The sequence below is a fragment of the Xyrauchen texanus genome, chromosome 43 (genome assembly GCF_025860055.1).
Source record: "Xyrauchen texanus isolate HMW12.3.18 chromosome 43, RBS_HiC_50CHRs, whole genome shotgun sequence".
In the NCBI taxonomy this organism is placed as follows: Eukaryota; Metazoa; Chordata; class Actinopteri; order Cypriniformes; family Catostomidae; genus Xyrauchen; species Xyrauchen texanus.
In genome coordinates this window covers 9,323,643-9,344,780 of record NC_068318.1, presented here as the reverse complement: position 1 = coordinate 9,344,780, position 21,138 = coordinate 9,323,643, and the positions used below count along the sequence as shown (strand labels likewise).

At 39.2% G+C, this 21,138-nt stretch overlaps 1 protein-coding gene across 2 annotated transcripts in view; it reads left to right on the top strand.

Annotated features, from left to right (window-relative positions):
* Positions 1-20,605, top strand: part of LOC127635424 (sarcosine dehydrogenase, mitochondrial-like) — a 79,140-nt gene extending 58,535 nt beyond the window's left edge. For both annotated transcript variants that reach the window (XM_052115467.1, XM_052115466.1), the window contains exons 17-21: positions 1,306-1,399; positions 6,127-6,289; positions 7,392-7,560; positions 13,027-13,162; positions 18,796-20,605. In XM_052115467.1, the coding sequence (XP_051971427.1) occupies positions 1,306-1,399; positions 6,127-6,289; positions 7,392-7,560; positions 13,027-13,162; positions 18,796-18,924 (691 nt within the window). In that variant the 3' untranslated portion in view covers positions 18,925-20,605. The remainder of the gene's footprint in view (positions 1-1,305; positions 1,400-6,126; positions 6,290-7,391; positions 7,561-13,026; positions 13,163-18,795) is intronic.
* The last annotated feature ends 533 nt before the right edge of the window (positions 20,606-21,138 follow it).

Genomic DNA, 21,138 nt, shown 5'->3' with positions numbered 1-21,138 from the left:
CTTATGAATGTGATATTTTGTGGTGTCACTGTATCACAAGTTGTAAAATATTCTCAATTCATAATTTTAAATCTTAAATTGTCTTTTTATAATCTGCATCTATTTGGGTCAATGCAAAATTTACACTCAAATATTTTTCTTTCAAAATTATTTAAAGTTTTAAAAGTTATATGTAAAACTAATATAATTATACAGGAGTTATGCATGGGGAGATTTTGAGATTGTTTTGGTTAAATGCCTCGCCCCCACCCCCATTCAGAGCACTTGTGACTATATCTCATCCTCACTTAACTGACACTGCTTAAGGAAAGGAAGAGCAGCTAATTAGATTCACACACACATACACAAGCACACACTGTATAATTAGAGTGGTTGTTTGCCGCTGTGCTACTGTGAACAGAGTGATGTTTCAGTGGGCGAAGAGGGGGAGACTTCCCTTAATCATGTCACACAAATGATGCAGTCCTTCGAAAAGATGGCATTCCTCCATCATTTCCATCCTCATCTATTGCTCGCTCTCCATCTCCGTTCCTCCTCCATCATGTCTTTTTTTAACCTTTATTTGTCCCTTCGTCTGCTCAGCCCACACACATGTAATTTTCTTCTCTGTAGCTGTTGCAGGAAGACAACTGTACTGTGTGACACATGTAGCATGAAGATGAACACACAAATGGACAATCACTTGTTTTTTAGCAAACATCCATCTGGGCTACAGCTGCCTTTAACACACACATACAGTTTTTTATTCTGAAAAAGTAAAAATGGTGATACATTGGCTTATTTTCCTTACTTTATAAAGAATACATAATCACTTGATTTTTTTTCCTTTTTTGAAGAAAGTGTGAGTGGTCCTTGTTATTGCAAAACTCACCAGATTGTGTGTAGTGAAATCCACCCAGGGCGTTTCAAGTGTGTTTTGGGTTATTGCTAGGTGCTTCCCCAACAAGCTGCACAATTTGAGGTATCATTCATTTACACAGCACAGATGGTGCAGGAGGAGTTATCCGGCAAAAGTTTATTACTTGGGGTTAGGAGTTTGTTCAAGTCCCTATCCCTAAGTATGAGCAACAGTAATAGTGATGCTTACAGTAGCAATTACCACTAATAATAACAGTCAAGGCTCATATGTGAATATGCTGCATTCTATGCTCCATGCAGAAACTCTTCACATTCTAAGGTCTAAGACACTATTTACTCATTTGTTATGTATTTACTACTTGTTAACTTGTGCGTTTAATCTTTTGATTTTGGTTTGAAATATGGACATGTGCGTGGAATTCACTCTTTTGGTTTGTGTATTCACAGTCGTGAGCTGCTGCAGGAAGTGCTGGACACAGATCTCAGCAATGAAGCTTTCCCTTTCTCTACACACAAGATAGTGACCGCTGCCGGACACAAGGTAACTCTCTCTCCCTCTCCTCTCTTTGTCTTTCCATTTTATGCAGTTAACTCAGATGCACATTCTGAGTCATAAATGTAAATGGTCATTTTATGTATTTGTGAGCGTGGCAGAGTGAATGATGGACTCTTTACCTTCTACTCTCTTGCACCTGTGCAGGAGACCAGTGTGAGTGTGTCTTTGTATGTTTATGCACATTGGATAGATGGTCTGCTTCCACTCTTGTGACTGCCATTGACATAAAACTCTTTGCTGCTGTCATCCACTTTTATCTCATCTGCTCACCCAATTTCTCTCTCTCACTGTTTTGACTTAAAATGTGATTTGTAATAGAGTCGACTCGACTCTACTCGCTTTACTTTTCTGAGCCTGCTTTCCCATTGCTGTTTAGTGCCACCTCAACATGGGCGGGATTATAGGTTGATCATCATAGATGCGCCACCTCTACTACCGTGAAATCATCTTAAACGTGACACAAAACAATAAACAATAACACGACCGCTAGCTGTTAGCTACTAGCTCATTGTGCTGCATAAAACAGTTTTTGCATGGTGATTGTACACAAGTGTAACAGTTAAATTGGCCTGGTTGTTTTAGAAACAAGCTTTCCAGTAGCTGGTCTAAATAAAGTGAAGCTTTCAAGCAGAGTATAGAGTTAACATACCATCCTCCATCGTGGACTCCAGTCGTGGCTGAGTCCAGGGCACTCTCATTGCTCGCCAGTCAAGATGGCATCCATTTGGTCAAACCACTTCCACTTTTCCGTGATGGTTCTGTAGTCGCTTAAGTTTTTATTTTTGTACTTTTCCCTACACTGTTGGTAGGTCCAGTGGTAGCTGTGTGTGGCCAACAGCTGAGACACTTCCTGAAAGTCTATTTCGTTTTGCATCATTTTGTTCATCGCTAACAAGAGGAACGTCTGCACCTTGTTTATTGACAACGGAGTGGTTTTGCGCACAGCCATTTCTTTTTACAATTCAAAAGTCGCATGAACCAATGATACTGCTATCGCTGTAGCTAACTTTAAGACTAGCAGGTTGATGTCCCGTGTTGCTAATCCAGCTTGTAGTGACAATTCTCTCTGACCAATCAGTGATCTGCAGGGTTTTGACGTCACAGTTAGTATTGGCTCTGCTCGCTTGGAACCTCGACCGAGGTGGTACTAAAAAAAGTACCAGGTAAATCCACAGTGGAAAACCCCAAAAAGCAAGCAGAGTTGAGTCGAGATGTACCGTGCAGTGGAAAAGCCCCATAAGTTGGATGTAACTCTTGACAGCAAAGCAGAATGCAGATGTGCTCAAGTACATCACATATTCTTGCCATTAAGTGCTTTACAAAAGTCTCTGAATAACAAATCTTGAATGTCTTTCAAAGATTCAGTGCCATGAAATTTGCAAACATTAGCAAATCCAGTGATGACTACTTCCTCGGAAGTGTTCATTGTAGCACCCTGGTATCTTGTAAATTACTTTGTATCCCAGTAGATAAAAAAAGAGCATCTTAAGCAGGAAATTGAGTAGAAGCCAACCAATCAGATTGGAACTGGCAATATCAGCCAGCTCTTGTGTACAAATTTTGTGTACAATTTGCTTCAAATGGCCCATTAAAGGTCCATAGGTGGGCATTTTAGGCTTATACAAGTTCATTATGGGTAGTAGGTGCCCAGTCCATTGGTGTCTAGAATTAAATTTGCACTAGTGGCACCTAGGGTAGGAAAAGCATAATGTGAGAAACCCTTTGCTTGTGCTCACTGTATATCCCTGCAGGTTACAGTTCAGAGCACAGTTTTTGTTTCTGGCTGATAATGGTGTCCTTCACATGATCTCAGCCCAAGCAGATTTCTTCTTTTGCAAACCCTAAGGATTGGCACTATTAACTGCTTCTCTCTCTGCGCTATCAGTTGACCACTGATACACACTGTTGTGTGTTGTGTTGTTTAGAGCTGTTGATTTTACTTGTTTGGCTGCTTTCTCTTGTTCGCTGATTGGATGTCTTGGAGAACTGTTAAAGAGTTATTTCATTTTCAAATTTGGGCCTTGTTTACTCAACCTCATGTTGCTGCAAAGTCATACGTTTTTTTTTTAAACACGACAGCAACATTTTTGAAGAATCTTTAAGCAGCTCTTTTATTAAGCTTTTTGATTAAGCTCTCCATAAAACAGTTCATAGTGCCCATATTTCAAGCTCCAGCAAAAGCAATAATAAAAACCACCAAATTGTAGCCCATTTGTCTTGTGCACTATATTCCAAGTCTTTGGAAGACATACAATAGCTTTGTTTGAGAAACTGACTAATATTGAAGTCATTTTTTCACTCTACCCCTCAACCAAAGCTTGGGTCTAGCCAGCATTGTTATCCAGAATTCAGAAATGAAAATGTTCAAAAATGGCATTATTGATTATTACATAGAGAAGAACCAATGTAATTTTGGTGTCAATGGTGTTGACGTGTCATTGTTGAATCGAAACACAGATGCAGGCTAGATGAGAGCTTGGGTGAAGGGGAGGATTCTTAGTGAATACTACTATGAGCTATCATCAAGGTTGGGCAGATTACTTATTCTGGGCTGAATACTAAATACTCTTTCTTAAATTGATTCAGTAAAGTATTCAGATTACATCAAATAAAAAGTAACAAATTCAGAATACTTTTAGAATACTGTAGAAGATTAAACAATAAGGAAACAGGAAGCGGGATGGCAGTCAAGGTAAATCAAGCTTTAATGGTTTATCCCAGTCTAACAAGCAGTGTTTGGCTTTTCAGCTTCACAGCAGTGTATTTACTCTTCTTCTCAACAACAAGGTATCTACTTCAGCTTTAGTCATAAGAGACAGCATAAACTCATAAATAATTAAGGTTAACGGCTTTGTAGCGTTTAGCTTCATGATCTGGCAGGTCTGTGTGACTGGGACTCTTTCTCCCTCACTGGCGTTCTCGTGGCCTTTCAAGCCCATCTCCATCGTCAATGTAATGAGACACAGGTGTTGCGTATCATTAATCACCAGGTGATGGCCCTTACCGCTTCCTCTCTCCCCAGTGACAGACACATGACCACGTCCCGCTCCACAAATACTTTTAGAATATATGTTAATAAAGGCAAGGCACAATTGGAAGAATTACATTATTGTCTTATCTGGACTCCTAAACCTCCATTTCATCTGATCTACATGAATCTGAATAGCTTGTTTCTTTAAATTGGATGTGGAATTGGACACTTCTTAACCCATTATTTGTATGGACTGACAGAGAATTATACATCCATCCATCCATCCATCGTCAACCGCTTATCCTGTGTACAGGGTCGCGGGGGGCTGGAGCCTATCCCAGCTAACATTGGGCGAAAGGCGGGGGACACCCTGGACAGGTCGCCAGTAGAGAATTATACATTTTGACAAAATTAGTTAAGAAATGCAAATAAACTGTATTTTTAGATGATAACTGGATGCCATAAAGTGGTGAGGTCATGTGACAACAATATAGTATATTAATGACTAGGCTTGTTTGCATATTTTGGCCGATTTATTAATTTAGTTTAATTTAGTCTACTAAACACTTTTATTTTGGGTGCTTTTGGTTCTTTTACTCATCCTTTGTTTTTTTGTTTTTGATTTATTTTTTTGTGAATCACTTTGTACGAGATGTTTTTAAAAAAAACTGAGAAATAATATTAATATGCCTGTATGTTACAATATGTGTCAATGTATCAAACAGTATTTTGATTTGTGCCACTGTTCAAAAGTTAAGCCAATGTGAAGTTTGATGATAGTCACCTGAAACAGGATGCAAGGCTGTATCTCTGCAAAGGGTTGGTCTATCGAAACAAAACTTGGTATGCTTCATTAGGGCCAGGATCTGAGGGTACTTGCCAAGTTTGGTGACAGTGCCACCTATAGGTTAAGACATTTCAAAATTAGTTTTTTATGCCTGTTTCTTTTGAACCATTTGTCAAAAGTAGGTTGTTGTCTGGTGGATACCTTAGGTCATGAGGATTTCAACAATAAAAAAAATTGACTGAATTTCTTTTGAATATTTTGAAAGAAAATTGGTGTGCATCCTTGACATTATGTTTTGAAACAGCGCCACCGATAGTTCACCAGATAACTAATCAGTACTTTTGTGTGCTGACGCTAAAATTGTCATGTCTATTTGCCAACTGTAACCGGGGCGATTAAATTGGGAAAGGAGGCGGCGGGATCCAGACTAACCATTAAAATAATATTTAATTAAAACTTAAACGAAAGAAACAAACATTAACACACACAGGGTGAGAACAAATGAGAGCGAGAGAAAAAAAATTATCAGACATGCCGTCACCTGGTCCTTGACTACTCCTCCACCTTCTGGTGGATGACAGCTGCTGCTCCTCCCCGGGTGGACAGCAGCGAGTCCTCTGACCCCTGGCGGATGGAACGCCCCTCCGCGTTCTGGCGGCCGGTAGCGAGCCCCTCCGCCCCTGGCAGCGGCTCCACCACTCCAGGCGGCCGGCAGCGAACCCCTCCTCTACTTGACTGGAGATCAGAAAGGTAAAGGTTGAAACCCTGCATTGGGTGGCTCATGGCACAGCTGGTTGAACATGCTGAAAAATAAAGAGGGCTTGGTGATGTCAACCACAACAGACATTTTCTTTGGAATAACTTGCACTATCAAGTTTGATGTCATGTTGGCTTTAAATAAGAATTGTTACCAAACAGTTCCTTCAAAAAATCGTACTTTCTCTTTTTCTATAGGTGAGGGCCATGCGTCTGTCATTTGTAGGTGAAATGGGCTGGGAGCTTCACATCCCTAAAGAGTCCTGTTTGCCCGTGTATCACGCAGTCATGACTGCAGGTGTCAAACATGGCATCTGTAATGCAGGCTACAGGGCCATTGACTCACTCAGTATTGAGAAAGGTATTTTTTAATGTCCTTGTTAAATGTTTCTCTAATAGCTTAACATATCTGTGTATATCAGTGATAAATGCTTTGTGAAAAGTTGTAATGCCTTGAGTGCATGACCCAATTTTGCTTGCTGAGCATATACATACATCATATTTGGCGTCTCTGAATATAAACTTGCTAAAGCAAGCATCACTTTGCTTTTGCTCATATTTTCTTTTTTTTAAACCAGCAAATGTAATTTCTACCACAACCCCATTTTCATGCTTGACATGAAAATGTCTTTGAAATAAAAATTACATTTTAACATCTTAATTTTAAATAAAATGCCAGACTCCTTTGTTTTGATATGGCTAATCTTAAATACATGTCATATTTTAATTAAATATTAAAATACGCATTAAATATTTTCACTTTGCTAAATATTTTACGTAATTTGAAGCAAAACACAGTTTGGAAAAGACACAATACAAATATCCTGTAATACGTAATATTTACCCAGATTTTTCTTTGATTTCTTCACACATAACATGCCTTAAATCTCAAGCATGTTCTTCACTGACACTGTTGTCAATTATATTAAATATAGATTTTTTTAAATAAAATCGAAATATAAAAGTCATGGTAAAAAGTGTCCAAGTTTAATTTTCACATTTAAAAAAAATTTAAAATACCAAATAGAAAAAAAAGTTGAAATCAAATCATTTTATTTCAAATCAACCCTTTGGACATAAATGTGCTATAGTTGAAGAAACACCCATACACTGGATATCTAATGATGAACAATCTTTGAGCCAATAAGACCTGTGGGGGCTGAAAGCTTGAACCACAACAGTTATGATGCACCAAGAGTATCTGAGCAGTTTTGCTGCATATATGTTTTACAAGTTAAATGATTAAGATGTAAACAACTTCAAGGTGTCTGGAAAATGTAATAACTTTAAACCTGAAGTTTTGTATTCATTTTTACATTTTTGAGTCATCAAAACTATATTCAAGTTTGTTTTTTTGATGTTGCTGATGTTGTTTTTTTACAAAATGTACAGTATGCAACCATCAAATTATAATTTTTTTTTTATTCAAACCATTTTTAATAAAATAGCTGTCTCTTTCTCAGGTTACAGACATTGGCATGCAGATCTGCGGCCTGATGACACTCCTCTAGAAGCAGGACTTGCTTTCACCTGTAAGATGAAGACCTCCATTCCCTTCCTAGGGCGGGAGGTATTGGAGGCCCAAAAAGCTGAAGGCCTGCGCAGACGAATTGTCTGCTTCACCATTGATGAGTGAGTGACAGCATGCCAAGGAGGATATCTCAACCATTGTAGCCATCACTGTTATGAATTACACATAATGGAAGTGCGCTAATTCTAAGTGCAATTTTTGTGCCAGTGCCAAGTTTAAGTGGGCATGGGTGGAAGTGTTTGCGCAATCTGTTGGTGAATGTGCGCAAACTGTTGGTTTATTGTATGTTTATGAAGTGGCGCAAAGTGCAATTTGCCATTTTCCTGAGAAATAGGTCATTGCACTAAGATGTTTCAAACCACATCTTTTTTTAGCATAAAGTCTAAACTCGGCCTCTACATTCACAGTTTGAAGATTCCACCAGCAGGTGGTAATAAAGTTCATGTCCAATCTCTGAAAATATAGTGGAACATCAAATTGCGCACAAAAGAATGCAAGTCCATATTTCTATTCTTTTAGATAATTGCATACAGTCCATTTACATTTCCAACTGTGCTGTCTATGTTTATATCACTAGTGCTTGGCAGGGAACAGACTATATAATAGGACACGGATGGTGAAATAACAGGAGAAGAACCTCAGAATTCATTTGTACTTGACCCAGGCCATTAGTGCTTCCTCGTGCAATTTGGCCAAACTCACTTGCGCCTAGACTTAGTGCATGCTTGCACGAACATACAAAAACTTCATGGCCATGCCTTACGTGTATGACTTATGGCATAGCACTGCGCTTACCGCTAGCTCTCTTAAAATAGGGCCCTAAATGTGACTCTATGGGATTAAAGTTCAATGCACAACTTTGTTAATGTGTTGACCCAGCAGCATTTCATAGGCTAGGCGAATTTTGGTACTTTTTATTTAAAGACTGACTTAAAAGGGAATAATTTCTATAATACTAAACTAATGCTATAAGTCCCCTTATGTTTAACTAATAGGGGGTTTCAAGAACCCTTGAATGTGTGTATGAGAAATAATCTCGGTTATGTATGTAACCTCGGTTCCCTGAGATGAAGGTCCTTCTACATGACCTATTGAAACCTTGCTATAGTAATGACAGTATTGGCTATGTTATTTAAGCCCTTTTAGGCGTGAAGCTGACAGTATAAAAGCGGGCGTGCAAACACCATTCCTCATGATAGTGCCTGTGACTTTTGGAAAATACACCGTCTGAATGATACGGTTATTTAAAAAGACAGGGAGACTGTACTAAAAAGAGGGACATAAGTATATGTTTGGCCAATGAAATGGCAAGTGCTCTAGACAGAGATGATTTTCTATGAGAGAGATTTTGCATCTAGGTTGTAAAACCTTGCGAATGTGTTTTGAGAAGACCATCCTGCTGCAAAACATATGTTTTGTAAGAACACACCATTCATCCATGCCCATGAAGAGGCCACACCCTTAGTTGAGTGTACGTTAACAATGTTGGTAATGTTTTCCCAGTTTGAACTGAGACAGACATTGAAGAATGGTCTGTACAAGTTCGTTCATGAGGTGCGCACGCATGCCTAGAGAGTCTAGACGAACTCCTAAAAAGGAGATTTACTGGCTGGGTAAAAGTGTTCTTTTCGCCAAGTTGACATTAGTCATTAGGTCATGTAGAAGGACCTTCATCTCAGGGAACCGAGGTTACATACATAACCGAGATTATTTCTCATACACACATTCAAGGGTCCTTGAAACCCCCTATTAGTTAAACATAAGGGGACTTATAGCAAAGCAGAAATTCTGTGTTGTGTCTGTAGTGCCTCTGATTGGCTAGTAATAACCAATTGCCAAGGTTATTCAAAGGTTGCAAGTGTCGCAGTCTAGGGAAGTCTCTCTCTTGTTTTTGCGAGGAGACTGAATCTCTGCGTGCAACACCGGCACATCCTGTGGTCGGACCACAGATTGTAAAGCGCTGGTGAAGCGAGGTGGCCGGCATACACACTGAATCGTATGACCGTGCTCGATTGTTTTAAACATCCAGTCTGACACGCTCATGAGGGCTTGCCTCACTTTCATGTAGCGGGACAGCAGGCTTACTAATCTGAAACGACCTTGATCACGTTCTTTGCGAGAAGATCTTGTATTTCGGCACGTATCACTGGCACGTCTTCGGACGGAATAGTGGACCGTCTTGCAAATTGGATCGTATAACCATGATCGATCGTTTTTAGCACCCAGTCGGAAATGCACGTAAAGGCTCGCCATGCGTCCGCATAATGGGACAGAGGGCGATTTGGTTTGTTCATTGTATGAAATAATGCGGCGCTCACCATTGGGAAGCGGTTGTGCATAATTTGTGGGCTTTAAAGTGGGAAAGCTATTTATTGAAAAAGTGTGAGCGTCTCGAGCATGTGTTACTAACACTGTACTCTTTTTGCATTCATTATTGCATGTGATTGAATGTGAGACACAGAAACATCATATTGAACAACAATATTTATTTCCCGACAAACAGCAGTAGGGAAGAGGAGAACAGCATTGTGTGTCAGGAGTGCGTTTGCTGCGCTGGGGGGGGTGTGGTGGGGTTTCCCTCTGCGCAGGGCTTGCGCTGAGGCGTCTGCCTTCATTTGGGCCATGGCTTGCGTGGCTTTACCGGCAGCTCTGTGACAAAATTTGACAGCGCTGAGGCAGCAGGCATGGGGTTTTTAGCCGGGCGCTGGCCCTAGACAGAGCAGGAGCAAGCCGGTTGTGATAAATACTGCTCCATTTTGGAATATCTCATAGCTTGTATGTGTTTTTGAGTCATGACGTAGGGCTCTGCAAATCTATCCACAGAGCAGCTGAAAAGGCTTGCTGGAGACACCAGAGCATCAAATAGAGCGGCTCCTTTACGCATCATGCATTTCCGTGAGGATCAGCCAGATGTGACGATCCAAAACCACCAGGTTGCTCATTGACTTGCCAATGGCCTGTGCAGTGACCTTCGTGGCTCTTTGAACATCTTTGGATTGTAGACTTGCTCTTTTGTTGCTTGCGGAGCTTAGCTTGGAAAACATGGAGCACCGCCATCGCATGGAGTAATGAACCATCTTGGGCAGCTGCTGAGTCTGCTTTTCCAGCTAGTGTGGACATCAGTCGACATGGCTTGAAGGATGAACTGGGCATGATTTCCACGCCCAGCTACTCGCCGGGCAGAGATGTGCGGCTACCACCTCTTCCACAGGGGGTAATTGGGCATAACCTTTGTCTTCCCCGTGGTACATTTTAGTGAGGAGAGTGGAATCGCTGTGTGAGCGAGCTAAATAGAGCACGCTCCAGGATTTTGTCAGTTCGTATGAACTTCATGGAAGAATGGGGCAGTTCTGTGGAACGCGGTCGCTTGACGGCATCCGGACTGCAAGAACCATTAATCATGGTGAGATTTTTCAGATTCCTCTGGAGGAGACCACTTCAGACTGAGCTTGTTGACCACCCTTGAAAGGATGCAAACCATCTCCTTGTCAGTGGCACATGCATGCTCCTCACCCTCGCTGGGGTTAGGGGTGGCAACATCCTTCATTGACCATTCGCCAGAAGCAGCAAGAGACATATCCCCAGCATCAGAACCACTGAACATGACGAGGTTGTGTGCTCCTGCAGAGGGCTGAAGCTCCTCACGCACATACTGTGTGGGCATAGACATAGTATATGGAGAGTGAGAGGCTCGTGCACAAGGTCCATCCTGTTTGACCTCACGGCCCCGCTGTGCCTCGGGAGTCACAGAAGAAAATGCACAGATCATCACCAAATTGCTCCTGGATCGTTGAGAGAAGTTGCTCTTGCAGGAAGTTTTGAACCATTTTTTATTCATGGCAGTGTTTTGGGGCAGAATTGTGAGGGAGCCCACTCCCTTGGAAAGCAATCCCACACATGGATGGTCTCAGGATGTTTCACTGTTGGCACGACACAGGACTCATGGTAGCGTTCACCTTTTCTTCTCCGGACTATTGATTTTCCAGATTTCCCAAACAGTCGGAAAGAGGCTTCATCAGTAAAAAAAACTTTGCACCAATCTTCTGCTGTCCAATCCTTGTACTTCCTGCGGAATTTCAGTCTGTCTTTGAGGTGTTTCTTGGAGATTCCGTAGCTGACTCCTCAGGAGGATGGGGGCATTTGCTGGACACTCTAGGACGTCCTGAAGCCACCTTCACATCAGTTGAACCTCTCTCCTTGAAGTTCTCGATGATCCGGAAAATGCTTCTTTCAGATGCAATATTCTTTGCAGCAATTTCCTTGCATGTAAATCCATTTTTAATGCAAAGTGATGATGGCTGCACGTCTTTCTTTAGAGGTAACATTTCTGAACAAGAACACAATGATTGGAAGCACTTCTTCTCTCTTATAGCAATCAGTCTGCTCTTACAATCCAATCAGAATGATAGAGTGATTTCACCTAACTAGTGCTCGTTCACACTTTCCCAGGTGCAACTGATATGATTAGTGAAATTATGTTAGCTGATCATTTTGCGTCAGGGCCAAATGGGTTTTTGTGATAAAGTAAACAAATTGGCCAATTAAGCTTTTTGCAATTATTTAAAATGCATCTGATCACTCTGCACAATAATCTAGAAACAATGTGAATCAACATTACAACAACTGAAACAGAAAACTTTGCAAAACAAAATGTATGTCACTGCCAATACTTTTGGCCACGGCTGTATAAATCCGCCTTCACAATAATAGTTGTTGCCCATCAGCAGGGCGGGACTGGCAATCTGGCATACCGGGCATTTTCCCGGTGGGCCGACGCACTTTGGGGCCGATCAGGGGCGGACTGGCCAGCAGGAGAACAGAGCGCGCCAGTAGGTCGGCCGCAAAACGTGCTGAATGGGCCGCGATTAAAATCTCGGGCCGATTTATCTTCCCAGTCCAGCCCTGCCCATCAGCCACTGTTTTCAAAATAAATAATTTAAAGAAAGATTCTTTGTATACCCTGCTGTACCAAAACCATAATGAACCATGACCCCAAAACCGAGGTACGTACCAAACCATGAATTGTGTGTACCGTTGCAGGCCTAGTTGAAACTTTTGATTTGGTAAAGTTCTTAAATATTATAAATTTTAATTTGGTATTTTAGTTTATCTGTCATAAGAATGAGAAGTGCTTGTTACATCGGATCACTTTTTGAAAGTAATGAGTAAAGTAACATGCAACATCAAATTATTTTGATTTAATTCAAGGTTCAGGGGACACACACTTGGCCACAGCAAAAAACAAAACACTTCAGAGGTGGCTAACATAGTTTACTTGCACTAATAAGTAACTATAAGTACTCTAGTTAGTGACTTTCATTAGGATGTAATAATGTCACGCGTTACTTTAAAAGTTAACATTCCCCATCGCTGGCTCCACATTTGAATTTGGTCAGTGGTCATAAAACATCTTTTTAACAGTCAGAAGCTGGTGTCTGTTAAATCTTTTTGAATGTGACATTCTGAAGCTTACAAAAATGCCATGTGGTATTTGTAGACCAATGTTCTTGACTATTCAGTGTAGCCTCATTTGATCTGCATATATGTATTGTTTGTCTTTCATGCAGGAAAGTGCCAATGTTTGGTCTGGAGGCTGTTTTCCGTAACGGTGTTCCGGTGGGCCACCTGCGACGCTCTGAATTTGGATTTGCCATCAACAAGACCATTGGCTACGGTTATATTCGCCATCCAGATGGTGGTGTGGTGAGTGCCATTCAATGGCTTTCTTCAACAACTTAGTGAGCTGCCAACCAAGAATGCATTTTATGGCATCATAAGAGTGCAACATTAAGGTTGTGATAAAAAGTATTCGGCAACATTTTACTGCTATCTAAGCTACCTATCACAAAATTCTAATACATTGTGATGATTACAGATAGATTCGAGAGATATGTTGATCGTAAATGCAGTATATTTGATTAAATACTGAAAAGTATCTATTGGGTTTCACCCAATATATGTGTTTTATGCATTTTTATGCTTGGAGTACTGTGTTGTTAGAGTAGCAACATTCCTACATCAAACTCAATAAAAATGTATACTTTTTGGCATGCCGTTTCACTGTTTATGAAGAGTGTTCCAAATTGTTAACTTTCATGACAGTTAGATGCTGCCTTAAGACTTGCTAACCTTTTGAAATATACTTAAACATAAACATGCAGTTGGCGCATGCTAGATACTGGACCATTTCTGTTCACTAGTTTAGACCCATAAAGTTGACTTTGCAGTCCTTCAGACTCGAGTTATACAAATGCAGGTGTCTCTTGATCTCCTTACACATGTTGTTTTTTCCACCTTCGTCTTCTGATGTTTAGCACCGATCACATTTTCTATTGCTTTTTTGTGACAGCAACGGCTCAATTGTGAGTTTTGCCACCTTGTGGACAAGTGCAAATAATTCCATATATTCAGTGTACGCAGGGTTAGAAGAATCAGGCCGCATGCATTCAGTTCTCGAGCACTCTGCTGATGATGAAATTTGCGCCATGCATCCTGTACGCAGATGCTTGCTTTTCGCATCGCAGCTTTAGAAGACAGCATAAAGTACGTAGGAAGTAGACTCATTACCTTTTCCAAAAGCAGTAATCACCATTCCCAGAGTGTCTGCCACTTTAGGGGGGTATATGCTACTCCCCAAAATAGTACAGAGCAGCTGTAAATACCTAAAGAATTGAGACCTGGGAATTCCAAAATGTTGAAACATATATTCAAAGGATCTCAACATTCTCAGAAAGGTGACTTGTCAATACATAATTTTGGGTTGAGATGGGGCAAGAACTTCCTGTTCAATACAATACCAGGGCAGGGCTCTCTCAGGTGGAAGCGATCAGTGAGCCAAATGTCTGAGACCGTATGGATAATAATAATAAAACAAAGCCTTGGGTAGGCCTAGCCCACCTTTGTCAATCGCCCTATGCCACTGACCTGAAATGTAATCTGGGACATTTACCATTCCAAATAAAGAGAGGGGGATATCTATAGGGAGTGACTGTAGCAGGTAGTTGAATTTTGGAATACAATTCATTTTAATAACATTAACCTTCTCAATCATATATAAATTTAATGAAGCCCACCTGCCCACATCCCTTGAAAACCTTTTTATTAAAGGGTCAAAATTAACTCTTAACTCAAATTTGATGGGAATAAAATACCCAAATACTTAATGCCCGGTTTGGGCCACTGGAAGGTGCCCGGCTGAAAAGCTGTTACCAGGCAGTATGCTGTCAGAGCCAAAGCTTCGGATTTAGACCAATTAACTCTGTATCCCGAGAATTTAGAACCGGATGTCTATAACTTAATTCATCCAATAAAAGTATTCACGAATCCGTACATTTTCAAAATCGTAAAAAGATAATCCCGGGAGTCACGTGAAACCATGCAAGGTTTGGACGTGTGAACGGCAAGCTTTGCGCACTTTGCTAGTTTTTATATTTTTAATGATTCGATACACCCTGATCCATAACTGTAGAATTCAAAATCCTCAGGCTCTTGAGACATTAAACGACACTTACGTGCTCAAACTGATGCCCCTCTGGAGGCAACAAGCCAGGGACTAAATTTGGCCAGAGAGGTGAAAGAGATTCAGCAAGAATTGCTGAGCGTATCAGCAATGCTGATGAAGGTTGTTGCTGACTTGGACGATCTTGCTGCAATACATCAATCAATCACGGCCATGGATACTAAATTCAATGAGATGTTTACAAGAGTGGAGGATGTCGAGAAATGGATCGATTTTCTGGAGTCATCAGAGAGGGAATTATCTGCTAATCTGCTAGTGACCATTGTGGATTTGGAGCGCATCTGGGAGAAGCTGGAGGATTTGGGAATTGTAACTGGTGGAATAACTCCAAATTGTTGGAATTTCTGAGGGAACAGAAGGTCAGAATATGTTGGAAATTCTGGATGGGCTCTTTCCAAATCTGCTTGACATAACAGGCTGGAAATAAACTGGAAATCGTGCAAACTCACAGTGTCCCGGCTCGGCGATCCGCTGAGGGAGACAGGCCCCAATCAGTACTGGCCACATTTCTGAGATCATCTGATAAAGATCTTGTGTTACATGAGGCGAGGAGTAAAGGAAGGCGTGCGTGTGTGTGTGTGTGTGTGTGTGTGTGTGTGTGTGTGTGTGTGTGTGTACACATGTACACAATAGTTAGTTCTGGTCCTCGAATCTGATTGGATGAGAAACGTTCGATGAGCACTGATGGTCTGACACCATCAGCACTCTGGCGCTTCACTGTGTTTTTATCGCTCTGCTTGTGTTCGTGCTGTTTTAAACTAAAGTGTAAGAGTAGATTAGAAGTGTAAGAGTAGAATATATATATATATATATATATATTGTTACATGTTTCTTGTTTACATGCATCATTTGTAATATTTACAATTATTTACATACATTGATAGGTAGAATATGTGCTAAAACTGTACTGTACCTTGATTTGGTTCAGTGCATATCAACGAGTCACACAGCTTCTTTACTAGAATTATTAAGGTTTCTTTTTGTGTTTTTTTTGTTCATGTGAAGTACAGAAAGGATATTAAAAGAGATGTTATCACTGACGAATGGGTTGCGTGGATCTCGTGTTTGGACACCCATTAAATGGAAAGGGTAAAACCAAACTGTTATCCTCAACCCGCAATGAAAGGGTTATATTACAAAATATATATATTTTTCATTTTAAGTCATAGATTTTGTTTTATAGGTCAAACAATACAAAATCCAATTCTATTTATGCACCCCCTGGAACCAGCTTACATTTGAAATGTTTGGAACTAGATGAGCGCAAATCAGAAGATACAATCATTCATAAAAAAATCAATGATAATTCAGTGCACAGTGCTAACAGTGCAAAAACAGTTTCATATTTTGTAACACTGGAGTAAAAAAATAATTAAAAGACTAAAAACAGTAAAACTTCTTATTATATGAGCCACATTCAAAGCTGCTGTAAAATAATAAATATATGCACAATCAAGATATGTGCACATCATTTGAATTCTATGTTAGTGGTGTAAGTTGCAATATTTTTTGAAAACCCAAACAAAATCCATTCATGTTTTAACACCTCCAAGTTCTTCCTCATCTTGACTTGTTTGGGATATGTTCCATTTTGTATTTTAACATTTACTTTATATTCCTTTGTCACTTATAATAATGTAAAGCAGTCCTGCCCACTGATAACCTCATCTACCTCATCTACCATGCTGTAAACGGTATAGCAAACTTTCCACCAGTTGACACAATTTGATCATCTCACAGTACATACAGTTATACAACTCGGCTCTAGGGTTGAGCGTCTGATACAAGTCAGTGGTTGTTTGCGAAGGAGAAACTTGCTTGTACAGCTTTATAGTGTGCGTGTGTGTGCGTTATAATGCTTGACTCTGAAGTCCCTGCTCTGCGACTTTGACGTGATACAGGGGAATGTGTACTTAATGCTAACTGACAGAGGACTAGATGAGGAGGGACAGATGGGGGAGGTAGAACCGAGACATCTCCATTCCACCCTGCGGACAGCAGTACTGTGTAACCGAGGCAAGCGCTGATCTGATCAGACCTCGACTGTCCCTGCTCACTGCATTACACATACACACACATACAAACACACACTCACACTAGAGAGATGGGGACAGGGGATAACAGACACAACATTGAATGTAATAATGCTGGAAATAAGAATGTTAGAAAAGCATTAGTCATGGAAGAGAGACTTGGGGACTCGTGCATAAAACTTTTCATAGCTTCTAGTTTCCTTCTAAAAGTTTATATTTTTGATTTCTAAAACTTTATGCATCATTTCTGTTACATTCAAAACATAACTTCCAAAAACAAAATGTTTGTCTTTGCAATCTTTAATAAAAACATAAAAACTTGGTCAAGCTCTGAAATTACTTGCTTTTTGAATAACATCACAAATCCCTGATCCCTTTAGATCTTATAGAGACCACCTTCAACCACTTCAATCCAGTCAATTGCAGAAGCATAGAATCAAGTCCCGGCCAACATTATTTATTTATCTCACTGAATTTCATGTTTCACTCAGAAATATGTCATATTATGGAAATAAAATGGGTTGTGATAGCCATTTGATTTTGAATGAAAATGGAATTATACATGGGCTTCCAAGCACTGTGAAACTACATCACGTGTGACTGCAAGCTCTCTCGCCAAGAAGCCATCTATATTCGACAATTTTAATTTAAGTCAGTAACCAACACTATCATTTCATATTCTTGAAATTATGAGTTAACCCAAGCTGCCTTGCAACATTGTTCGTTAAAACAATTTATTGCACAATGATTGAATTAAAGTGATTTGTGTTGGCAAAAGGAAACTCATTCCCCTTTGCAACGTAAGTGCAGTTAATTGAGCAGATTGTATATTTAAAACTCATTATCTGCAAATTGCTTTTTGATTGTAACTGGTATATTAATAGAAAAGTGCATCTTATTCAATTTACTTGTTTGCTTCTACAACAGCAAAACCAGTTAAAGTATATTTATGTATGCTAGATAGTTGTGTGTGCTTACATTTTCAAATCAATTTTAATTGTTATACACACACTTTGAAGCCTGATTTTATGTGTTTATGACATTTATACAGTAAAAAGGACATTAAATACCTGAAAGCAGGAGTGCAGTTTATTGAGCTTTAAGACACTTAGCAAATACTATCTTGTAATCCATACGTAGAGAGAGTCATTGGTCGCTAGTTACTGTTAGAGTTACTCTAGCCACAGCCTGCTCCTTATTGCTTAATTCTTAGCACCAATTCACTGTTTATCAATGAACATATCCATTAAGGCTGCAATGTCCCACTTAAAGATGTCATGCTAGTTTTCCAGTGACTTTATCTTTACACCACAGGGTATTGCCTGAAGCTTGTTCAGATTTAATTAAAAACATGCAACTCCTGACAGAGAAAGCGAGAGGGACAAAGATAGAAAGAGAGAGAGGTGAAGAGAGGCAGACCTCATTTGAATTGCATGGTTTTACACTAAAATGTGAGTGGACTGACTCAAGTATCTTGTAAGCTGGACATTGAAAGCAAAAAATAGTAATGTCTATTAATGGCATTTTATAGTTGAGCTGAGTTTAGACCGAGAGCTCACGGGCTGTAAGGTACACAAACTTTGCTGTAAGAGATTAATCCAGGTTTTACATGTTCTTCAAGTAAAACTCCTATGAGAAATAATAAACAGTTATTATTTAAACAATTCTGTTTAGTGACACCAGTGGTGAGGAAATTACACACTTCACCTTAAACCATTTTACTTGTGAAATGTGAGCCTAAAAATTTTAATTTGAGGACGTTTTTGTGTTCAAATCCCCTGCAGGTGAACCCTGATTTTGTTCGCAGTGGAGAATTCACCCTGGAGAGGATGGGCGTCACATACAAGGCTAAAGCTCACTTGAAATCTCCCTTTGACCCTGAGAACAAGCGTATTAAGGGCATCTACAACTAACCACAGGACGAGAGTGGAGCACACAAAGCCAGAATGTAATTGATCCAGACTGAGTTCAGTATAAACAAGCTTAACGTTTACAGGCCTTTATCCAACCCATATAATAAACATCCGCATTCCAGGACAAACACAAAATACGGACTTTTCTGTATTTATCAAATCTAATCTCCTAGTCTTAAAGGGGTAATCTATGGCATAGCATTATATAAAAACAAATAACTAATGTGATTTTGAGAAATTACTTATTGGTACATTTATACGAGTGTTCAAATAAAAGCATCTGAGCCTTAAATGTTTTATGTTTTTCAGAAAATAATACCATTTCAACAAGCAAATCTTGGATAGCATATTGTGACCTCTGCACAAACATAAAACCTGCCTCAGTTCAATAATAAATCTTAATACTAGATGGAATATGTGGGTGTTTTCGTAGAATAGATGTACATTCAAAATGTTAATGAGTGGTCAAAAACTGTAAAGTAAAATGTATTTTATGTTTTTGATTATCTTTTTTTTTGTTTAAGTTTACTATTTTGCCAAATATATATTTTTTTAATTCAACACAATAAAAATGGGTGTTTTTTAGGGCTGCACGATTATGACAAAAATCATAATTGTTTATTATTTCCCTTGATGTTATCACAGTTATTAATTTTGGTTCATAGAATTCACATTAAGTTCCTTTTTTGTGTGTCAAATTTCAATCCATATTTTTTATTTAAGCAAAAACAAGCTCAGAACTTTGTTCCTTAATTATTGCTGTTATATCTTATTGGGAGCATTCTAGTTTTGTTAGGCTCATGTACTTAATGAATATGTCTGCGATTGGTTACAATGCTCAACCATTGGAAAAAAATTTTAAATAATTTTTTTTTCAACATGAGTAGATCTAAATGGAATGCTGTAATTGACACCTTTCACAATTAGTTAATTGCAGCAGCTGTAATTGTAATCTCAAGAATTTTTTGATTAATTGTGCTGCCCCACTGTTTTGTGTACAGGTTAAAAATTATCTTGAATTTTCCTGACAGAAACTGGCATTTAATTATGCACTTTGGCCTATGAATTCATGCCCTTTTCCATGTACTGTAACTGTTAAATTAACATTTTACTTATTGATAAACTTGCTCATGCTGGTAATAGTAATTATATGTGAAGACTAACCTATGAGCTTGCCAATGTTCAACTGCATTTAATTTGATAGTGTGAATTTGAGTTTGTAAACAATAAATCCTAGAGTAGTTGTTTGGTTGTGAAATACTGTCATTCTGTAAGAGTGCCATAATGACCTCCTGGTGGAAATTTTGGGGTAAAATGGACAACAAATATATAAATTTTCACTAAGTACTTCTGTTTGTTTTTGTTTAGCCAGAAAATACGAAAGATAGATGTTGCATAGATCAAGCAGCATCACACAAGAGTTACCATTGCCATTGTAGAAATACCCCAGTTGGAGGTATATTTGTAACCAGTAATTAATTTATTCTGAATATGAATGTGTCTGATTATAGTTACCAATATAAAGTTAGTAGTATTTTGCTGGTCATGCAATCTCAACATCGAGACCCTTATTTAGAACCTTTTGTAGACCACACCTTAAATGATCCAAATTATACCTAATGCTGTTTCTGTTTTGTACTCCAATAACCAATAAATAAATAAAACAATGGATACAATTCTAAAATTCTAAAAATGAAGTTGACCTGATGTTCATACATCCACTAAAAATCACCTGGACACCAGTTGGATAAACGTCATTTCAAAAAATGGTCCAAAAGTGTATCTGAGAAAAGATCATATGACTTTCAGGTGTAAGTGGAGATTTAGAGTAAAAAAGACTTACATTTGTATCTGTTTCTTACCACACCTTTTCATATTGCTTCTGGAGATATGGATTGAACCATTGGAGTCTTATGGGTTACTTTTATGTTTCCTTTATGTGATTTTTGGAATTACAATGGTCTGATCACATTTACTTGTATTGTTTGAACCTACCGAGGCAAAATATTCTTCTAAAAATCTTTGTCATAAACATCTAGCATGATGGTGAGTAAATTATGAGAGAATTTTCATTTGCTGCTCTGGGACACTCTGACCACGTCATGGTCCACCTGATTCCTGCATACAGACAGAAACTAAAGCTCTGCAAACCTGTAGTGAGGACATCAAGGAAGGGGACCAGTGAGGCTGTGGAGGATCTCCAGACGTGTTTTG